At 39.8% G+C, this 18361-nt stretch overlaps 1 protein-coding gene across 16 annotated transcripts in view; it reads right to left on the bottom strand.

Moving 5' to 3' along the window:
- Window positions 1-7889: 7889 nt before the first annotated feature.
- LOC5568396 (rab11 family-interacting protein 4B) overlaps window positions 7890-18361 on the bottom strand; it is a 362368-nt gene continuing 351896 nt past the window's right edge. For all 16 annotated transcript variants that reach the window (XM_021849280.1, XM_021849277.1, XM_021849276.1 and 13 more), the window contains one exon: window positions 7890-9822. In XM_021849280.1, coding sequence (XP_021704972.1) covers window positions 9703-9822 — 120 coding nt within the window. In that variant the 3' untranslated portion in view covers window positions 7890-9702. The remainder of the gene's footprint in view (window positions 9823-18361) is intronic.

Here is an 18361-nt window from a genome sequence, read left to right on the forward strand (position 1 = left end):
TGCGTAAAAGTATGGAACAACATTTTGTTCGGCATCACTGTGTTCATTCTGTCTCATATTCCGAACACCTTGATTCAAATTCCGAACAGTACAAATAAATCGTATACAAATGGATAATTTCGCATATAAATTTATCTGAGCTTATTTGATTGACCTCGAGCTAGTAATTTGGTGACATATTTCAGCGAAACATTTCATCCAAATCGCCATACAAAAAGCTAGTGTTCGGAATATGAGTCTGTTCGGAAATTGAGACAAAACGGTATTGGGGTTTGAATAGCTGCTTGCTGAACTCTTAGTTCTTTCAATAGTGTTCAGTGTTCATATTGATAAGAATATATTCATAAAAGCTCGATAAGGATTATAAAGACTTTTTTAAAACACGACTCAAAAAAATTCCATCGAATGTGAACCAAAGTTATTGCGCAACAGTTTTTTTTCTTCAAATTCAATCTCACTGAATCACAGAATGAATTTTTACAAAATCTTGAGAGAAACTCACATAATCTTTCTCAAGGTTCTCGAAGTACGACACATAATTATCACAGCAAATCCTAAATAGGCCTTTCGCGTGACGCAAGGTGAGTTTTAGGAGGATTTATTTTACTTTACAACCGAACACAATATATTTATGAAAAATAATTTTAGGCTGTTTAAGGCGGTAAACATGAGTTGAACAATGATTTTATTATGGCAGATCGAAAAATGCTTCTTTGCGGCCACGCTTTAATATGTTGTTGTACTATAATACAAAGATAACAACCAGCTAATGGAAGTAAATTAATTCCAACTAGTTGTGTATATGAAGCCTCATACTTAGGATGAGCGGTGAATGGCGCCCTACACATGTATTATTGGCATACATGTTATTCGGTACCATCATACGTTGTTCACATTTCAACTTCATTTCTACAAAAACAAATGTTTTATCTTGCGTCTAGCGCAAAAATTTGTAAAACATTTTGAAAACCTGATTTTTGACAGAATTTAATGTGTTGAAATGCTGTTAAATGAGCGGTGAATGGCGTCCTTACGGTAGTTTCAATCTTCTTTTAGTAAATTACTTACACAAATTTCACTGAGAAAAGGCTAGTGAGTAAGTAGTGTTTAAATATTCGCACTGAATTCTGCGCTTATTTCAAAACGCTTTTTATAAATTAATAAAACAATTGACTATTTTTCCATGTTACTATTTATGCACTATGCACCTGAAAAGAAAAGTAATCGACTATCTTGATGCGTGGACAATTTCTTGCAAGAAATTGTCGAGAAAAGCGTTTTCTTTGATCGCAGTATGCAGTTGAAAAAAATATCAATTCAAATGGAGGTCACTGTAGAAAATTTCTTGACCATTTCTTTCTTTCTTTCAAATTTTTAATCTTCTTTAGCGGAACAGCATACTTAGCTTTGGGAATTGAACTTCTTTATAATATCTTGACAAAACAAAAATTTTCTGCTCTGATTACACTGAAAAATAAGAAAAAGGCTTATTTAATTATTTTATTAAGTTTTATTAAAAGTATTTGATGAATTTGCTTCTATTTATTTGATGACTCTTGGCAATCTAACTATAAAAATGTTCTTATGCAAATTCATTAAAAAATTTCTAGAAACTTCTGCAATTATGTTTGAAACAAGTGTATGAACATTGTATTCATGTAATCAAAAAATTAAAAAAAAGTCCAGCTATTTCCAGAAGAATTTCTCAGTTGTTTCTGCAGATGCGTCTCATGAACAATAATTTTATGTAATTCTTCAAAATATTTTTTAGATCTCCCACAGACGAACCAGCTCAGGTCTGAAAGTCTCTATAATGAAGCTAAACAACAACAACATCTTTTAGATCTACACTTTTTTTTTTAATTTTATAGATATTCTCCAGAACTGTTGAAGTTCACCTTTTATTGATATTTACCAAATATTTAAAGGTACTCTCAATAAGTGAATACACAAGTCTCATCATGATTTTTTTGTGGATTTCGATAATTATCATACAGTGTAGCCGACACTGGCCGATCTGGATATAAATCATGCGGTTTTAGCGCCACTCCGTAAGGAGACCGCACGACAAGTCTAATATTGCCCGGTTGAGACTCGTTCAGGGCGAGTCCATTCGAAATCTTCAAAGAAAATTGAGATCGAGCCAGTTCGCCTACTAACTAGACCAAAACTAGGTACTTTACACTACACAACCAACATAACTTCTCAATTACAAAACTACGTCTCCAAAGAGCGGTGAGAGATCACCCGTACCTAAAGGCGATGCAACATTAAGGTGTGGCGTTGCACGCTATGCTCTCATCATTGGCAGCTTCAACTACTTCCCGCCAGAGGCGCAACCAAAGTGGAAGAGACAAATTCAAACAACGTCAAATTCCAACACGCGGAAGACATTCAACGAAAAGGACACGCACCGAAACAACGTGGAACTAGAATCTTTCTCCAAACTATTAGTTGTGTAACAATTTTGTCTTGCGCTTCAAATCTTTATTCAAAAACAACACATTCAACGTATAGTGGAAAAAAAACGAATCATTTAATTACGGATAATTATCACATGCATGTATGTATTTCGATTACCTATCGTTCTAGTCTTCTATGTGCGTTTTTTTTCTACTCCTATCTAATCCTGTTCTCCTGTGCTCGTCTTCTTCTTCTTTCTGGCGTTACGTCCCCACTGGGACAGAGCCTGCTTCTCAGCTTAGTGTTTTTATGAGCACTTCCACAGTTATTAACTGAGAGCTTACTATGCCAATGACCATTTTTGCATGCGTATATCGTGTGGCAGGTACGAAGATACTCTATGCCCTGGGGAGTCGAGAAAATTTCCAACCCGAAAAGATCCTCGACTGGTGGGATTCGAACCCACGACCCTCAGCTTGGTCTTGCTGAATAGCTGCGCGTTTACCGCTACGGCTATCTGGGCCCCATGTGCTCGTGCTAGTGTGTATTCCTCTCATTCATTCTCATCTCATGCAGGTTTCCCTCGACGATGCCGGCAGACGAACAAAATGCTTGGCACCCGGGTGACTAATAGAAATTTGGTTGGGTGGTCATTCAAAAATTACGTGCGCACGTTTATAGCATATCGCACCCAACCTTAAAATTTCATGGACGCGCCTCGAGGCGACTTGGCAGTCCAACAAAAATACACGACCTTTGGTCGGCAAAAAAAATCCTCCGCGGCGTCCTCACCGGACGCCGCCCTTCACAATGAAAAAAGCAACGGACTCACCGATAACTGCAGGCGCTGGTATTGGTTACCTACGGTAGCGGTGGATGATGGCGATCGTTTACTGTTGGTGGTTCTGCGCTCTTGGTCCTAGCGCGCGCGGACCACGCCGGTGGAAAACGACCTTTGGACCCGCGGTCGACGATCCACGTGGAATTTGGTGGAAGATGGGCTCGTGGTTGGCTTGAGTCCTTCTTGGGCGGCACTTGGCAGCCGTGGTTGACTCCGAAGCGATTTGGTGACGGATCGCTTCCTTCCCGACGGAATGACGGTTGTCAGGGGCTTTCGTTCCGAAGATGGCAATGCGAAGATGGTCGCGGGCGTTGTTCACGTGGTTGACGGCTGTCACACAAAGAAATTAGCACAATGCACGGAATTTGGGAACGGGACGGACACACTGAGCACATACCTGTATTCTGGTTAAGGAAACGCACAAACTTGCCTACAACGCACAACTTGAATATTCTAACTATTGAACTAGGGACTAGAACAAAGAAAATAATCTGGATAAAGGACACTATTACCACGTTGCTTAATTTTCTTCTTACAAATTCAAGGACACGATCACGATCACACGCGACACTTCCAATTTGGTTGACGGTTCGGACGAAATTGAATCGAAGCCGTGACCCTCAGATTAGGGAAGGTGACCTCGTTCGAGTCCAGCGGAAGCTCGAAATGTCCCACGAACTTCTTCGAAATAGTTCGGTAATTAAGAAGAATATGCTGGCCGATCGCTCAGGTTTCGCGTGTAACCCGCCAGCCCGTCGCGCTTCCCGTTCGTAAGTGGATGGCTTTAGCGCCACTCCTAAAAGGAGACCACCCAGCAGTTTGCAGGTTTGCCCGGCCTGAGACCCTTCAAGGGAGGGGTTAATTTTAAAGATCTTGGGAAGAAAGCTGACTGGCTGCGTTAAATTAGCCGATGTACTTCTCGGTAGAGGCTAAAGGCCATCAATACCACTGAAGTTCCAAATACAAATTCCTAGAATTCTAAGAAACCTTAATCACTGGAGCGGGGTGTTCTCATCACAGGCCCAGTATGAAAGTCACTCCATTCCAAACTGTTTCCAATTTGAAAATGGTTAAAGGTCGATTTCGGGCCGACTTACCCAGTAAACAACATACAAGGAAAACGAAACGAAAATGAACTACATGGAAATTCCTCACAAGACACTAATTCCTCTCAACATACTACGTCGAACAATTTAGCTTGGGAACCACTGGTAACATTTATTTTATCTCAAACAACGCTTTTAGCTCTAAAAGCTCGAATAAAGCTCCAACACGTAACGCATATCATTTACTACATACATTTATTTACAATTGCTCTTCCCTCTACATGCTTGCCTAGGCCTTCTGTTCCCTTTCCTCTACTCTAACGTGCATTTACTCTCTCCTACTTCATTCCTTCTCTTTGACGGCGCTTGCCGTGCACGGAATCTTCTCCTGCGTGTGTTTGGTGGCTACTGATGTGGGTTTCGGTGTATGGGTTGGCGAATAATGTGCTCAACGAATCATTAATAAATTCGAGACGGACACGGGCTCTCTATCGTATTGTGCCGTACTGTCTCATGCGCATGGACGACACAACGAATAAACATGCATGCTTGGTACTTACTCTACCATGGATTTACGAGTGGGTGATTTTACGGATGGTGGGGGTGGACTAGCGATGGACACGGAGCTGCGTTGGCATCTACTCCGGCCTGTACACGATCGCGGATGCGATCAACGGTCCATTCCGTTGGTCCTTACTGGATCCGCGGACTTACGCGCAAACGCGGCACGTGCGTTCGTTCGTCTCCCTCCTTCTTGACGGTTGGATTGCTGTCACAGTAGAAATTGCTGACGCTGACGATACTGGTACGGTAATGGCGGCCTGCCTATCTAGGGCGCGCAGAATGGCGCGGCGCAACCCTCTTCCGGTCACGTGTGTCCCGGGAATCCTCCGAAGTCGAACGGTGGGGTCAAGAGCGGGTTTCTGGTGGATGGTGGTGTGCCGGCAATGGCCACTGCTGCCACGAATCCTATATTCAAAGAACCACAACGCACATGTTTCACTTCGGAGTCCCAATTGATCACCAAATAATCTTCTTACCCTCAATTCTTCTAGCACACACGCTCTAATTCCACCTACTATTTCCTCAATTTAACGAATATTACAGGAAATGCTACTGGGAAAGGGAAAGGTAATTAGCTACTCCTACTTAGAATTTTCATGTAATTTCACACCTTATCAAACACACCACGACGCGGGACAAGTAATCAACCACTCTTGCCTCTTCCACAGTTCGAAACGAAGTGGACGATCAAGGCTGGGAATTGTCCTCAGATACCCGCTAAATTTTGACCTTCGGCTTCGAGGTCGCGAAATGGGACGAAGTCCAATTCGCGAGTGCAAAATTCTCAAAATTTGGACCCGAAACTTCAATGGCATTGCGACCTCTCTTTCCAACGGCCGCATTAGCACGTTAAGGCAAATTCTCTCCCCAAGTTCGGTAGGAGTGTGCCAAGCCGAACGGGAAAGGTCATTGGATCCTGAAAGGATTTTTGGCAGGTCGATGTCCGCCGAGAGACATCGCAAATATGCGCGCGTTGACAATTTGGGCTGGCTTGGGTTCTTTTCTTAGGCGCGTGTAACTGCTGTAGGGAACTCATTTATGCAAGCGTATGCCAATGGTAACTCTACAGAAGGAACGATCTAATGCGGTGAATTTATTTCTATTTATTGAGAAAAAACGAACGGACATGCAGAGTTATTTAATTTGGAAACATTTAATCAATATATTGCAGGGATAAATCTTAAATAAGAAAGCGTACTTGTTACACGCGTTCGGCCGCGACCTTTTCTCTCTCGACTTTCTCCGAAGATTCCGAATGAAACTTGACCTTCGGAGCTAATTTTCAGGGCCGAATATGTTTCTTAATAACGTCCGTAACCAAAATGTCGGCAAATTTGTGTTATTGACCGGTATACTTTACGGCGCAGTGTTGATCATAGGATTAGATCACTTTGAGTGATATTACATACTATATTTCAATCAACTTTTAGTTTACATGGAGCAAAGGCTACAACAGTAGTCGTCCTAGTATTAAAAAAATAAATTTCATGACAATTGAATAGTATTTATTTGCAATTTATTTATATAAACGGTATACTGCCCATAAAAGCATAACTGTCCCATATGGATTTTCAAATCAACACCTTTTTTCATCGCAACATTTATGGTTTAATATATACTTTACTATGTATATCAAAATTTACATACTTTATTTGAAAATGTTGCGGAAAAATATAAGCTAGGTGTAGTCCCATATTGAAAAATAAAGGCATAACAGTCCCTATATAAGCTTTCAACCCAAATAGCAACTGCAAAACGTGAATTATGTTCAAGTTTATTTTTTGCTGATCTATAGAAGCAAAATGAGTAATTCGTACGGTGGTGCTAAATGAATAAGGCGTCCAGAAATGTACTAGACAATTATAAAAATTTGTAAAATTTGTATGAGAAAACAAACTCTTCAAACTTTAAGCGCTATTATCTCAATGCCTACTTATTCCATATGGGACAGTTATGCCTTTATGGGCAGCATACATAGCTAGCATTACTGTATAAGTACAGTTGAAGTTGATTTGAAGTGGGGAATTTCTCCTCTAGAGCAATAATTATGTTATAATGTATAACATTAATTCGACATACGTGGAGCCTTTTCCCACTTTAAATTCACTTTACTTGGGAAGTTTTACGAAAACTTAGATCACATACAAACTTGCATCATTAAAATGGAATTGGCATGGGGCGCCCAAAGGGAGCTTTGCCAAGAGCGCCGTGAGACCACGCTACGGCTCTGGATATAAGGTACATCAAGGGAATGTAGGTATCAGTATCTCTCATTTTTACATAGGTCCTTTTCAAAAGTTATGCGAGAGTTCTTCGAGGTATATCAAACTAATCTTATTGGGAACTTCTTAAGAAGACCATTTTTTTGTTTATCTTTGATCTCTTTCTCAAGCATAAGGTCTCCAAAGTTCTTATTTTAAAGGCAATGTCTACCGGATTTGTACAGAAATTTCCAATTTTGGAAATTTCGTAATTCCTTTCTTTCTGTACGAGTAATGCGACTAATTATCACAGAAGAAGACAACAAATAGTAGTCGAAATACATGTATCTGTCAAAAGATAAGCAATTAGGGCGAAATTAAAAGGTACAATACTCAAGACTTACTTTTTTGAGTGAAAAACTAGCCGGATGTCTTAAAATTTACATAAATAAAGACAAACAAAGTCTACTTTTTTATTCTGTTTAATATACTCTCTTTTCATAGGTGCAGGGTTACTTGGGCACTTCCTTGATTCACTTTGGCATGGGTTTTTTTCTCGGCCAAATGGTCTGAAACTTTGCAATAGAAACACTTCAATACGCATGAAACTTTACAATGGGAAATACTTCAATTGAAAACACTTCCGAAGTGAATCAAAAACACCAAGAAAAGGTTCCGGCTCTCTAACACCTTCTAGCGTAACATGAAACCAGCACCAATGTCAATTACCTTGTCGTCTTGCCGACTTCCCGAGAAAGCGTTTTTCGTTAATGAATTCTACGTGGTCAATACCTTCTATCCTAAGGACTTTCGCTTCAAATCACAAAACGCAAATTTAGTGGTTTAGTCAGTATTTATTTGTTCTTTCATCATTACTAATACAACAGTACTGTTTAGTAGTAGAACGCTATTTTGGCATCCAATTTAAAATTGATTTTCCATTCTTACTAGCTGTTGATATCCTGCTTAATAAAGTTCATCTCGATTAGTTCTACAGTCACAACTAATACAAAGTTGGTAGTATATATTAATGCTCATCGGGTGTTTTCATCTTCTGGTTCCATCTTGCTGTTAGTTGCTACATTTTATCAGTGTACAATATCGTCGTCCAAAGAATCTACCTTCCTTGCACAGCACTGTATAAAGTGTTGAATAAGAAACAAAATCTCAATTAAACACAGAGCCATACTGTAACAGACCGTTGATATCTTTGTGATTGTGTAAATATATAAAGAGGCTTCGTTTGTCTAACTAAACATCCACGTTATCATCTGTTCAACGTTTAATGCTCAACGTGGCGATTGACGCTTATTGGTTACAACATACAGTAAGTAAAACAGTTTGATTTTAGCTCGAGCTTTCGACTAACTCAATTTTTGGAGGGTCGTCGTGTGGGGCTATAACTGAGGTTACTCACGAACGAACAAGGAAATTTATTTACAAAACTCTCTAACTTGAGAATAGGTACAAGTTTAGGCAAAGGTTTTCAATGTTGCTACCGTTGGGAACATAAAAAGACGTGAAAAATTGTTTGCTAAAGCACCAACGATGATTATTTCCATATTTTATTCTTTTAACACTAAAAATTGATAGTACAAAATCTGATACATTCAGAGTTTGAATCCAAGTTAAGAAAAAAAATGTGTTTCTGTAAAGAGCATAAGGCTTCTTGTTGATATCACTTTTGTTGCGCAAATTGAATTTGAATTGAGCATCGAATGCTGATATTTTGTTGGGCATTCGATTACATAGATATAAAAGACGTTTTCCGAGTATCATTTTTCACATTCTCTTAGTATTTTTGATTTTGGCTCCAGTCGATCTCTCGCGTTGAGCGTAATAAAGGCGTATCTGCAGTGATCGATTTCTATTCATCCATTTCTTTTTTGGATTGTTTTACGAAGTTCAGTCGATTATCGTTAGTTTTCACAATGCGGTACTTAAAAGAACTTCCTACTGATATGAGATAACTGCTGGAAACATTTGCCAGGCGAAGTTATAACCGAGAGAGAAATCAACCACTGCTAGTACGCCGTTGTGATAATCAACGCGAGATCTCATACCTAACGCAGACAACGAAAAAAAGATTTTAATCATTAAAAGTAAGAAAATAAATCAAAATCGAGCCTTTATGAACGGAGATTGGAAAATTAAAGTTTTATATAAAATACACATATATAAAAAAGACATCCTCTTTAGCCTAAATGCTAAACACAAACAGGAGGGGGAACCTACTCGCTTGAGTGTTGGTATGGATGTAGTTCCTAGGTCTAAATACATATAAAATATATTGCTTGTGTAAGATGTTCGTTCCTTCATTCGCAACGGCTCCGTAAATAACTTAAATATTCAAAAGGTATCCTAAGTCCTTTCGACTGCATTCTTAAAATACACACTCGCTCGTGGGACGTGACAGTTCCTAATCTGCTGGGAGGGAGGGGTTCTGCTGCTTTGTCGCCGTCTCCTCTCGTCGTCAATCACATCTTATCATCACAAACCGGTGGTGGTTGTAGTTACTGATACTGATTCTAGAAGGTAACAAGGTAACCCTGGGGCCGACGACTGGCGACAGCCTCTGGCGCTCTGAAGATTAACCTGTGTTTGACCTGTACTTGCATTTGGATAAGACGTGCCCGGTTGAGGGCGATTATGCCGCCTTGACTTCGAGTAACTGCGGATAGTGTTCGACCACCTGCAGCAGGATCGTTTCGATGTAGTGTTTCAGTCGGCGGTTCTCTTCCTCCTTGTCTTGGAATGCAATCTGGAGCTGGAATATGAGGAGAAGGTATACTTTTAATGAGAAATTCACGCAGTTAAATTATTAGTTTTTTAGTGTTTGTGCGCAGTTTCTATAAGCAATGTGCAGTTGGAAGCAATCAAATTTGAGTAATCGAATATTAGTAAAAGATGTTTTTTAACATAAACATTCTGCGGATAGGACAAAAAAACTACTTGGTCACTTCCATAATTAAGTTTGGCACCAGTTTTTTTTTTCTTAGCCGAATTGAGGCACTTCCATTTGGCGCATATTGTGCCCAAATATGAGCTCATTTGCTTTAAAAAAAACCCCGTTGCAGAAGTGAATCTTAAGTGACAAGAATAGGATCCGGTCCTATTAGGAGTCATTCACAAATTTCATAACGTCGAAAACGATCATATTTCACACGGTTCCGGGTCATTTGGCCGAACGCCGTTTGGCCGAATGCCGTTTGGCCGAACGCCATTTGGCCGAAAGGGTCATTTGGCCGAATGACGTTTGGCCGAATTTGAAAAAAATAGTGAACTACAATTAGCATGCATTTTGTAATTAATTTCAAAGCTGAATTTCAAAGAACAGTTTAGAGAAACATCCTAGATGTAAGCAATTTTTCACTTCTTTGCTAGCGGAAATGACTGCCAGCGTAGGTTTTCGCATGGCATTTGTAGTCAGTCAGCTTTCGACAGTTACTGCAACGGTTTACGACTTATTCGTCCTTCTGTAGCATCAGTTTGCTTCAATCATTCTGATCATACTTAGTAAATGAATTAATTTCTAGCAATCACAAGTTTGGTTTCTTCTCCACAAGTGTGAAACAGTGAGTGATGTAAGTATTTTCCGACTCGTCCGGTTTACTGATATACGCAATCAACGGTGCAAAGTTCAGTTAACACTTTGTAATATTATTCTTGGTGGAGAATGACATCACATCATCCCTTGTGTTAAAAATTATATGTTTTTAATAAAACTCTTTCCTTAGACTGAATTCCAATAACTATGAAAAATATTCAAATATGAAAGAACAGCATATGATCAAAAGAAGGAAAAATCTCTTATAAATTTCAAGCAAGTGTAACGCAAATAACTGTTACATCAGTATAACTACAAAGAGCTGCCGATGATTTAAAGATGGTAAAATTCCCTTTGAAAATATAAGCTAAATTATTTCCAATAATAATGAAACCAGTACAAATCGAAAGAAAAGCCTATGTTTGAAAGAAGGAAAAAATTCTGATGAAAATATAAAAAACTCCAAACCCTAGCACACGGTTGGTAATCTACAGCTTAGTCTTGACGCGAGTTCACAACTTCGTCCGGAATGAACGGATCGTATTGATTATGCTCTTGGAGCACTTATATATCGACAAACATGATATCCCGCCTCATCGAAAAGATCAACAAATTAATTAGTTGATCAATTATTGGGCCACACTTATGATAATGCTACACATCAGTGTTGAAAAAAAGATATATTTTTGTTCGTTATTCGGCCAAACGGCATTCGGCCAAATGACCCGTTCGGCCAAATGGCATTCGGCCAAATGGCGTTCGGCCAAACGGCATTTGGCCAAACGGCGTTCGGCCAAATGGCCGGACACCTTTCACACCCACCCCCTCGTAAAAACTTTTTGTATTGGAATTCTACAAAATTTTGTACGAGCTGTTACATTTTGAGAACACCCATCCACAGTGAAAATTCCACACCGTTTAGCGTTATGAAATTTGTGAATGAGCCCTAAATTCGATGTTCATACAAACCGGACTATGGTGTCTATGGTAGAAGAACATTAAGTTCTTGTAGGATTTCTTGGAGTAATCCCTAAACGTATTTCTTCAACCCGTGTATAAACTTTTGTAGATTTTAAAGAGAAAAAATATATACTAGAAAAACAGCTAATTCTGCAGTTATAGAATTACTGGAAGAATCTATGAAGAAAATCCTGGTAGAGCCACTGAGAAAATTTTTGGCAGTAGAAAATACTGAAGGTTGGACTGCTGAAAGATTTTCCGGAGCAAATTTTGGGGCAAATAATCTAAACATTAATGACAGCGAATCAGTATCTTGAAAATTGGAACATTATAAACCTCTAACCTAAAAAAAACAGACCAAAAAAAGGCCCAACATGAATCAAAAAGAGACCTCTAAGAATATTTTTAAGATATTTTTTTGGGAATTCCTCATGACATTACGACAAGTGCTCGTTTTGTAGTTTTCATTATTTTCTCCAGGAGTTAAATCAGGTATTTATTTGCCTATAATCTGCCTCAGATAATACTCCAAAGATTTCTTCAGGAGTTTATTTACGAGCCTGAGCAATACCTACAAGACTTCCGCTTTAGAATTTAAGAATTCAAAGTAAAGAATAAAACAGAATTCTAAGAACAAACAAAGAATTTAAATCAGAGATTCCATCAGGAATTCCTTTTTTTCTTAGGTATTCCTAAGACCTCTAAAAATTTAACAAATGGTTCTACTTCTTTTTTGGTTCAAATTCCGGACACTCTAGATTGGAGGCGTGTTTTATGAGCAATTTCCATAAATATCCATTAGCATTTAGTATGATCAACTAGAGGCTAGAGAGACCTATGATCAACTAGAGAGACGTCTAATCTCTAATGGCTGGGTGAGCCTAATTAATAATTTGACTCTTCTGATTATGCTTTTTTATGAGCTGTCCAGAGTTCGAATCATAGTGTCTGGAATATGGAGCAAGAGTGAGTAAGCGTCCGAAATAAGAAACGTGAAAATGCCATACATTTCTATTTATTCAAAAGTTTTTCAAGTTGTAGATTCAAAATCTTCACCCCCGATTCAAAAGTGTATTTACACGGGAAAAATTTTATGGTAAAAATTACTTTTTTAGTTGACTACGCCCATTGTTAAAACAACCATGGAATTTCAGAAGAACTTACTATGTTTATAGTAAATCCCACTCCATTTCTGGTACGTTTGACAGAACTAATTTTCATCAATCTGATTTCGACTAAAAACATGTGGGTTAATTCTACGAGTGACGTGAGGTGACATTGTTGGTGTCGTATAGCGAGGTGACAATTCTCGATTCAAGTGAAGTGACTCGCCGTGTAAATCAAATGGAGAGTCACTTCACTCCAATCGAGAATTGTCACCTCACTATACGACACCGACAATTGTCACCTCATGCCACACGTAGAATTAACCCAATGGTCAAATCAAGTGCATTTCTGGTCTGCTGAAAATGGCGGAGCGAGCGTTGCTAGGAAGGTAATTCATAAGGAAATTATATAGTAACATCTAATGAAACTTCATTAAAAGAATCCGTCAAAAAATAAACTTTGTCAATGATAAATGTGTTCACTGTGTTTCGGTTGGAGAATAGAATGCAATGAACACATTTTCATGTAAACTTTCTTGATTTTGAACGAAAAAACTGCTTTTGAATATTCTAAAATCAATGACGGATCCTGTCCCCTTAATTTCTAAAGTAACCCTTGATGAACTCCTACAAGGTTCCCTTAAATAAGTACTTGACACATAAGGGCAGTCGTTGAGGAGTTCTGCGATGAATTTCTAAAATAATAGTAAAAATATATTTCTGAAAAATATTTTGAAGGAATTTATTAAAAATTGATTGGAAGAAGCACTGGAAGCTGATGGGAAACATTCTAAATAAAATTATGAAGAAGCTATTGGGATTTTACTTGGGAGATTATTTAACGAATTGTTTTGAAGATCTATGGGAGTAATCCTTGGATGGAACGTTGAAGAAATTCCTGGTAGTATAACTGTTGAAAATAATGTAGGAATTCGTATAGATCATCCTGAAAAAATCCCCAAACAAATCCTTTAAAAAACATTAGAATGATACCTGGGCATTTTCTTGGAAGAACTCCTGTAGCAGTCTTTGGCAATTTTTCTATACTATCAACTGGGGAAATCAGTGGAAGCAAGTCTAGTAGGATCTAGTCAAAAATATCTGGTGGAAATCCTGGGAAAACGTTCACAGAAATTCTTGTGGAAATCACAGGAGGTAGAAGCGTTGGAGTGCTGAAGAATTTCCTGGAGCAAATTCTGAAAAATTGCTTCTAAGCATCCTATGGGAGAATTCCTGTAGGAATATTCAGATAAATTGGAAGCCCATCGATTAAGTTTTCAGTTTGAACGAATATTTGGTTCTAAAGTTTCGTGCTCTCAAAAATTTTAGGTTTGGGTGCGATTCATATTCACCTTAATGAAGGAACACATTGGTTCAATGCAGTTCTCGAAAAGCAGAGAGTGATTATATGGGTCAAGGATGATCTAATTAGCAAAAAACTATTATTTTTACCATATACAATCAGATTAAACTGTTCATCGAAATACGTGTAGAATCTATAAAGATTGATTACACTACTTTTTCTCGCGTAAATTTACCTGAAGGTATTCTCGAAAAAAAAACAACTTAGAAAAAACACCCTGATATGATTTTTGCAATTAGCAATACTCCTGGAATTTATTTAAAAACTCAGAAATTTCTCTAGAGATTTACAAAAAGATTAAATGTTGTAGAAATAATACCAAACATTTGTTTCATAATTCCATACAAAAAACATTCAAAACATTGCATGTATTAAAGTCTAAAAGTCAGACGCGAAATCCGTAAGAGTTCCTTACAATAAACTTCTACAAAAGTATGTTACAGAATTCCATTAATTCTAGTTCCTTCTTTCTCTTCTTTCTGGCGTTACGTTCCAACTGCGAGCAAAGCCTGCTTCAAAGCTGTTCTTACGAGCACTTTCACATGGCCAATTGACAAAGAAAGCTCTCAGATAATAGAAAGCTTTCTTTCTTAATTGACTTATCTGCATGTGCATGTGACAGGCATGAAGAAACTCTATGCGCTAAGAACACGAGAAAACGAAAAGAACCTTGATCTATTTTAATGAACTTTCCTCGAGAAATCAATAAGACAAGTTCTTAACCAAAGAATTCTGAAAAAAAAAACTTTCGAAAAAAGTGTAGACTTAATCGACATCGACAGTGGCCACAGTGAGTGCAGCTATACGGGACCCCCACCGAAGAAGAAAGACTTGTGAGAGGATGTCAATGTATGTATTCCATTAGAAGGATAGGGGAATAGGATAACACGAGTCATCATATCAAAGCTAACAGCATATCTAGTTGAGTTATGATATCTTCTTGTTACTGAGTCTGTTGGCAAATAGTTTAGTAGCCACAAGTAGCTAGCCGGCTACATAAGTTTGAGTTGAGAGGTGTGATGTCACTCTATAGATAGCTTTCGACTTTCGTTGGCTCTACCTCATCGTCGAGCAATCTGCCTTCGGGTTAGACGAAGACTGCAACGCGCACGCACAGAAGCACAAAGAGAAGAACGCGGTAGCGCCATAGCGCCCCTAGAGAAGTCGCCCGAATTGCTGCGATCGATAATCGAAGTACTCTTTTTCCGCACCATCCCATAAGTCCATGGCCCCCAGCGCCGTATGCGGCAGATGAAGGAGAAGAAGTGGCGAGAATGACGAACGAAGAGCTGGCAGAAGTCGTGAAATCAGTCGCGCCAAACAAGGCATCGGGACCCGATGGTATCCCGAATATTGCCCTAAAAGCGTCAGTGAACGCGGATCCGGACATGTTCAGAACCACAATGCAACGCTGCATTGATCAAGGAATCTTCCCGGATGTATGGAAGCGACAGAAATTGGTGCTACTACCAAAGCCGGGGAAACCACCAGGTGACCCGTCGGCGTATAGACCTATCTGTCTACTAGATACGACGGGCAAGTTATTGGAGAGGTTCATTCTCAACAGGCTAGTACCGTATACGGAGAGTGCGGACGGTTTGTCCAACAACCAGTTTGGATTCAGGAAAGGTAAATCTACTATGGACGCTGTCCAGTCGATCGTTCAGTCAGCTGAGGTGGCAATCGAGCATAAAAGGAGCGGCATCCGTTACTGCGCGGTTGTCACTCTGGATGTGAAGAATGCGTTCAACAGCGCAAGCTGGGAAGCAATAGCACACGCGCTTCACCGCCTCAAGGTACCGGTGCAGTTGTGTAAGCTTCTAGAAAGCTATTTTGATGGTAGGATTCTACTGTATGACACAGAGGAGGGGCAGAAAAGCGTTCGAATTACCGCGGGAGTACCTCAAGGTTCAATCCTGGGCCCGCTGTTATGGAAAGCGATGTACGATGACGTACTGAGGCTGCCCCTTCCGACGGGTGTTAAGATTGTTGGCTTCGCCGACGATATCACCCTAGTGGTCTATGGTGAATCGATGAAGGAAGTAGAGTTGACAGCAGCGCACTCTATTTCCCTGGTTGAGGAATGGATGAAGTCTAGGAAACTAGGACTGGCCCGTCACAAGACTGAGGTGGTGGTGGTCAACAACCGCAAGTCCGAGCAACGGGCGCTTATCTCGGTAGGTGATTGCACCATAGAGTCCAAGCGATCCCTTAGGCATCTTGGGGTAATGATCGATGACAAGCTGAGCTTCGCTAGCCACGTTGAATATGCCTGTAAAAGGGCATCTACGGCTATAGCGGCGCTTTCGAGGATGATGTCTAACAGCTCTGCTGTAATTGCCAGCAAACGCAAGCTGCTGGCAAGCGTGGCGCTATCCATACTAAGGTATGGAGGACCAATCTGGTCAAAAGCGCTTAGAACGAACAGAAACCTAAAGCGGTTGGAAAGCACGTACAGGATAATGTGCTTAAGAGTAGCAAGTGCATACCGGACGGTATCTAAAGAGGCCGTGTGCATCATAGCCGGGATGACGCCCATCGGGCTCATCATCAAGGAAGATGTTCAATGCTTCAACCAAAGGGGTAGCAAAGGAGTCCGCGACACGTGTAAAGAGGAAACGCTCAGAAGCTGGCAGCAGGAATGGGATAACTGCACTAAGGGTAGATGGACCCATCGACTAATACCAAATGTGTCAGATTGGTATGGTAGAAGCCATGGGGAAGTGAACTTCCACCTGACGCAGTTTCTGTCAGGACATGGTTGCTATAGACAGTACCTGCATAGGTTCGGGCACTCAGAATCTCCTGCGTGCCCCAATTGTGCTGGTGTAGCGGAAACAGCGGAGCATGTCGTGTTCGATTGCCCCCGTTTCATTGTTGTGAGAGGTCGCATGCTCACTACATGCGGAGGGGACACGTCCCCCGACAATATTATAGAGAGAATGTGTGCGGATGCCGAGTGCTGGAATGCAGTAACTACGGCTGTCACTCACATTATGTTAGAATTGCAGCGTCTATGGCGCGCCGACCAAGAGTTGGCTGCAGAGGATTAGCCCTGCCGAGGCTGGTCCCTTGTAACATTGTTTAAGTCGGCTAGGAGAAGCAGTTTGCCTAGGCTACTTCTGCTACACGTGTTGTGATATATGCACTGGTCCCTTCCCGAAGAAATACCGTAAGGTGGTTCCGGGGAGATGAGGGTCTGAGTCCAAGGGTCATGTCGATGAACTGTTCACCACTTGAACAATTCTAAATGAATTGCTCATGCACAGTGCATAGGCTGGTTTTAGCGGGTCGTCGTTGGTGCGTCATCCCCGCATTCCCTGAGTTATCTTCTCAGGGGATCTGTTTGCAGATTTCCCCCTTGTAAAAAACAAAAAAAAAACACACTGAATATTTGCCATGTGATAGTTGAGTCGGCAGTCATGCGATGCTCCATTGCGAGCTAATTCATAAGCCAATTCATTCCCAGAAATGGAAGAATAGCAAGGACCCATATAAGTTTTACAGAGTTCACTGAATTCAGTTCCTCAAATTGAGTTCGACGTGCGATAACAAGCTTAGACCTTGAGTTGGCCTAAGCAAGAGCTTTGAAAGCAGCCTGACTATCTGACATATGACACATTCCAGCGTAACGCGACACCACGAGGAACCGACTTTCATTATCAAATTAGGCATGTTCTCGGAAATATGCCTTGTGACCATGTAATAAAACAAGTTTTATATCATGCATATTAAATGTACTTGATGTTGTGACATTCATTTTGAAACATAACACTGCATATATGGTAATTAAAAGCAGTTGCATTTCGTAACGCGACACCATCGCTGAAATGCACTTTTTTAAACGTCACTCTATAATCGCCTATATCTGCTCTGCTATAATTTTTACAATCCGGGTTTGTTCTAGGCAATCCTTCTATGTATTGATAAGAATCAGAGTGTGACTTCAAACTGGATGGAAATATTGAATAATTGCAGAAATCATTGAGTTCATTTTATGAGCGCCGCGTTACGTTTATCTTCCAACAGGGTTCTGCAAATGGTGTCGCGTTACGCAAAAAGCATTTTTTATTTTTATTGATTAAATCGGTAATGTTGTTTTCGGGTTTCAGAAAAAATGTATATCTAGTGTTGTTATTTGTTTAATACATTCGACATTCTGCCTCACAGTGGGGTAATTTGATCCGACACTGGTTAAAATTAATTTAATGTTTCTGTGAAACCTTTTGAGAATGTCGTGCTTTGTAAAAGCGTAGATGGCACTTGTGGTCATCTTATAAATTTGACTAAATTCTTTGCAATAATATTTTAATATATCTGTGATTTTTCA

This window comes from Aedes aegypti, chromosome 3 (assembly GCF_002204515.2).
Source record: "Aedes aegypti strain LVP_AGWG chromosome 3, AaegL5.0 Primary Assembly, whole genome shotgun sequence".
In the NCBI taxonomy this organism is placed as follows: Eukaryota; Metazoa; Arthropoda; class Insecta; order Diptera; family Culicidae; genus Aedes; species Aedes aegypti.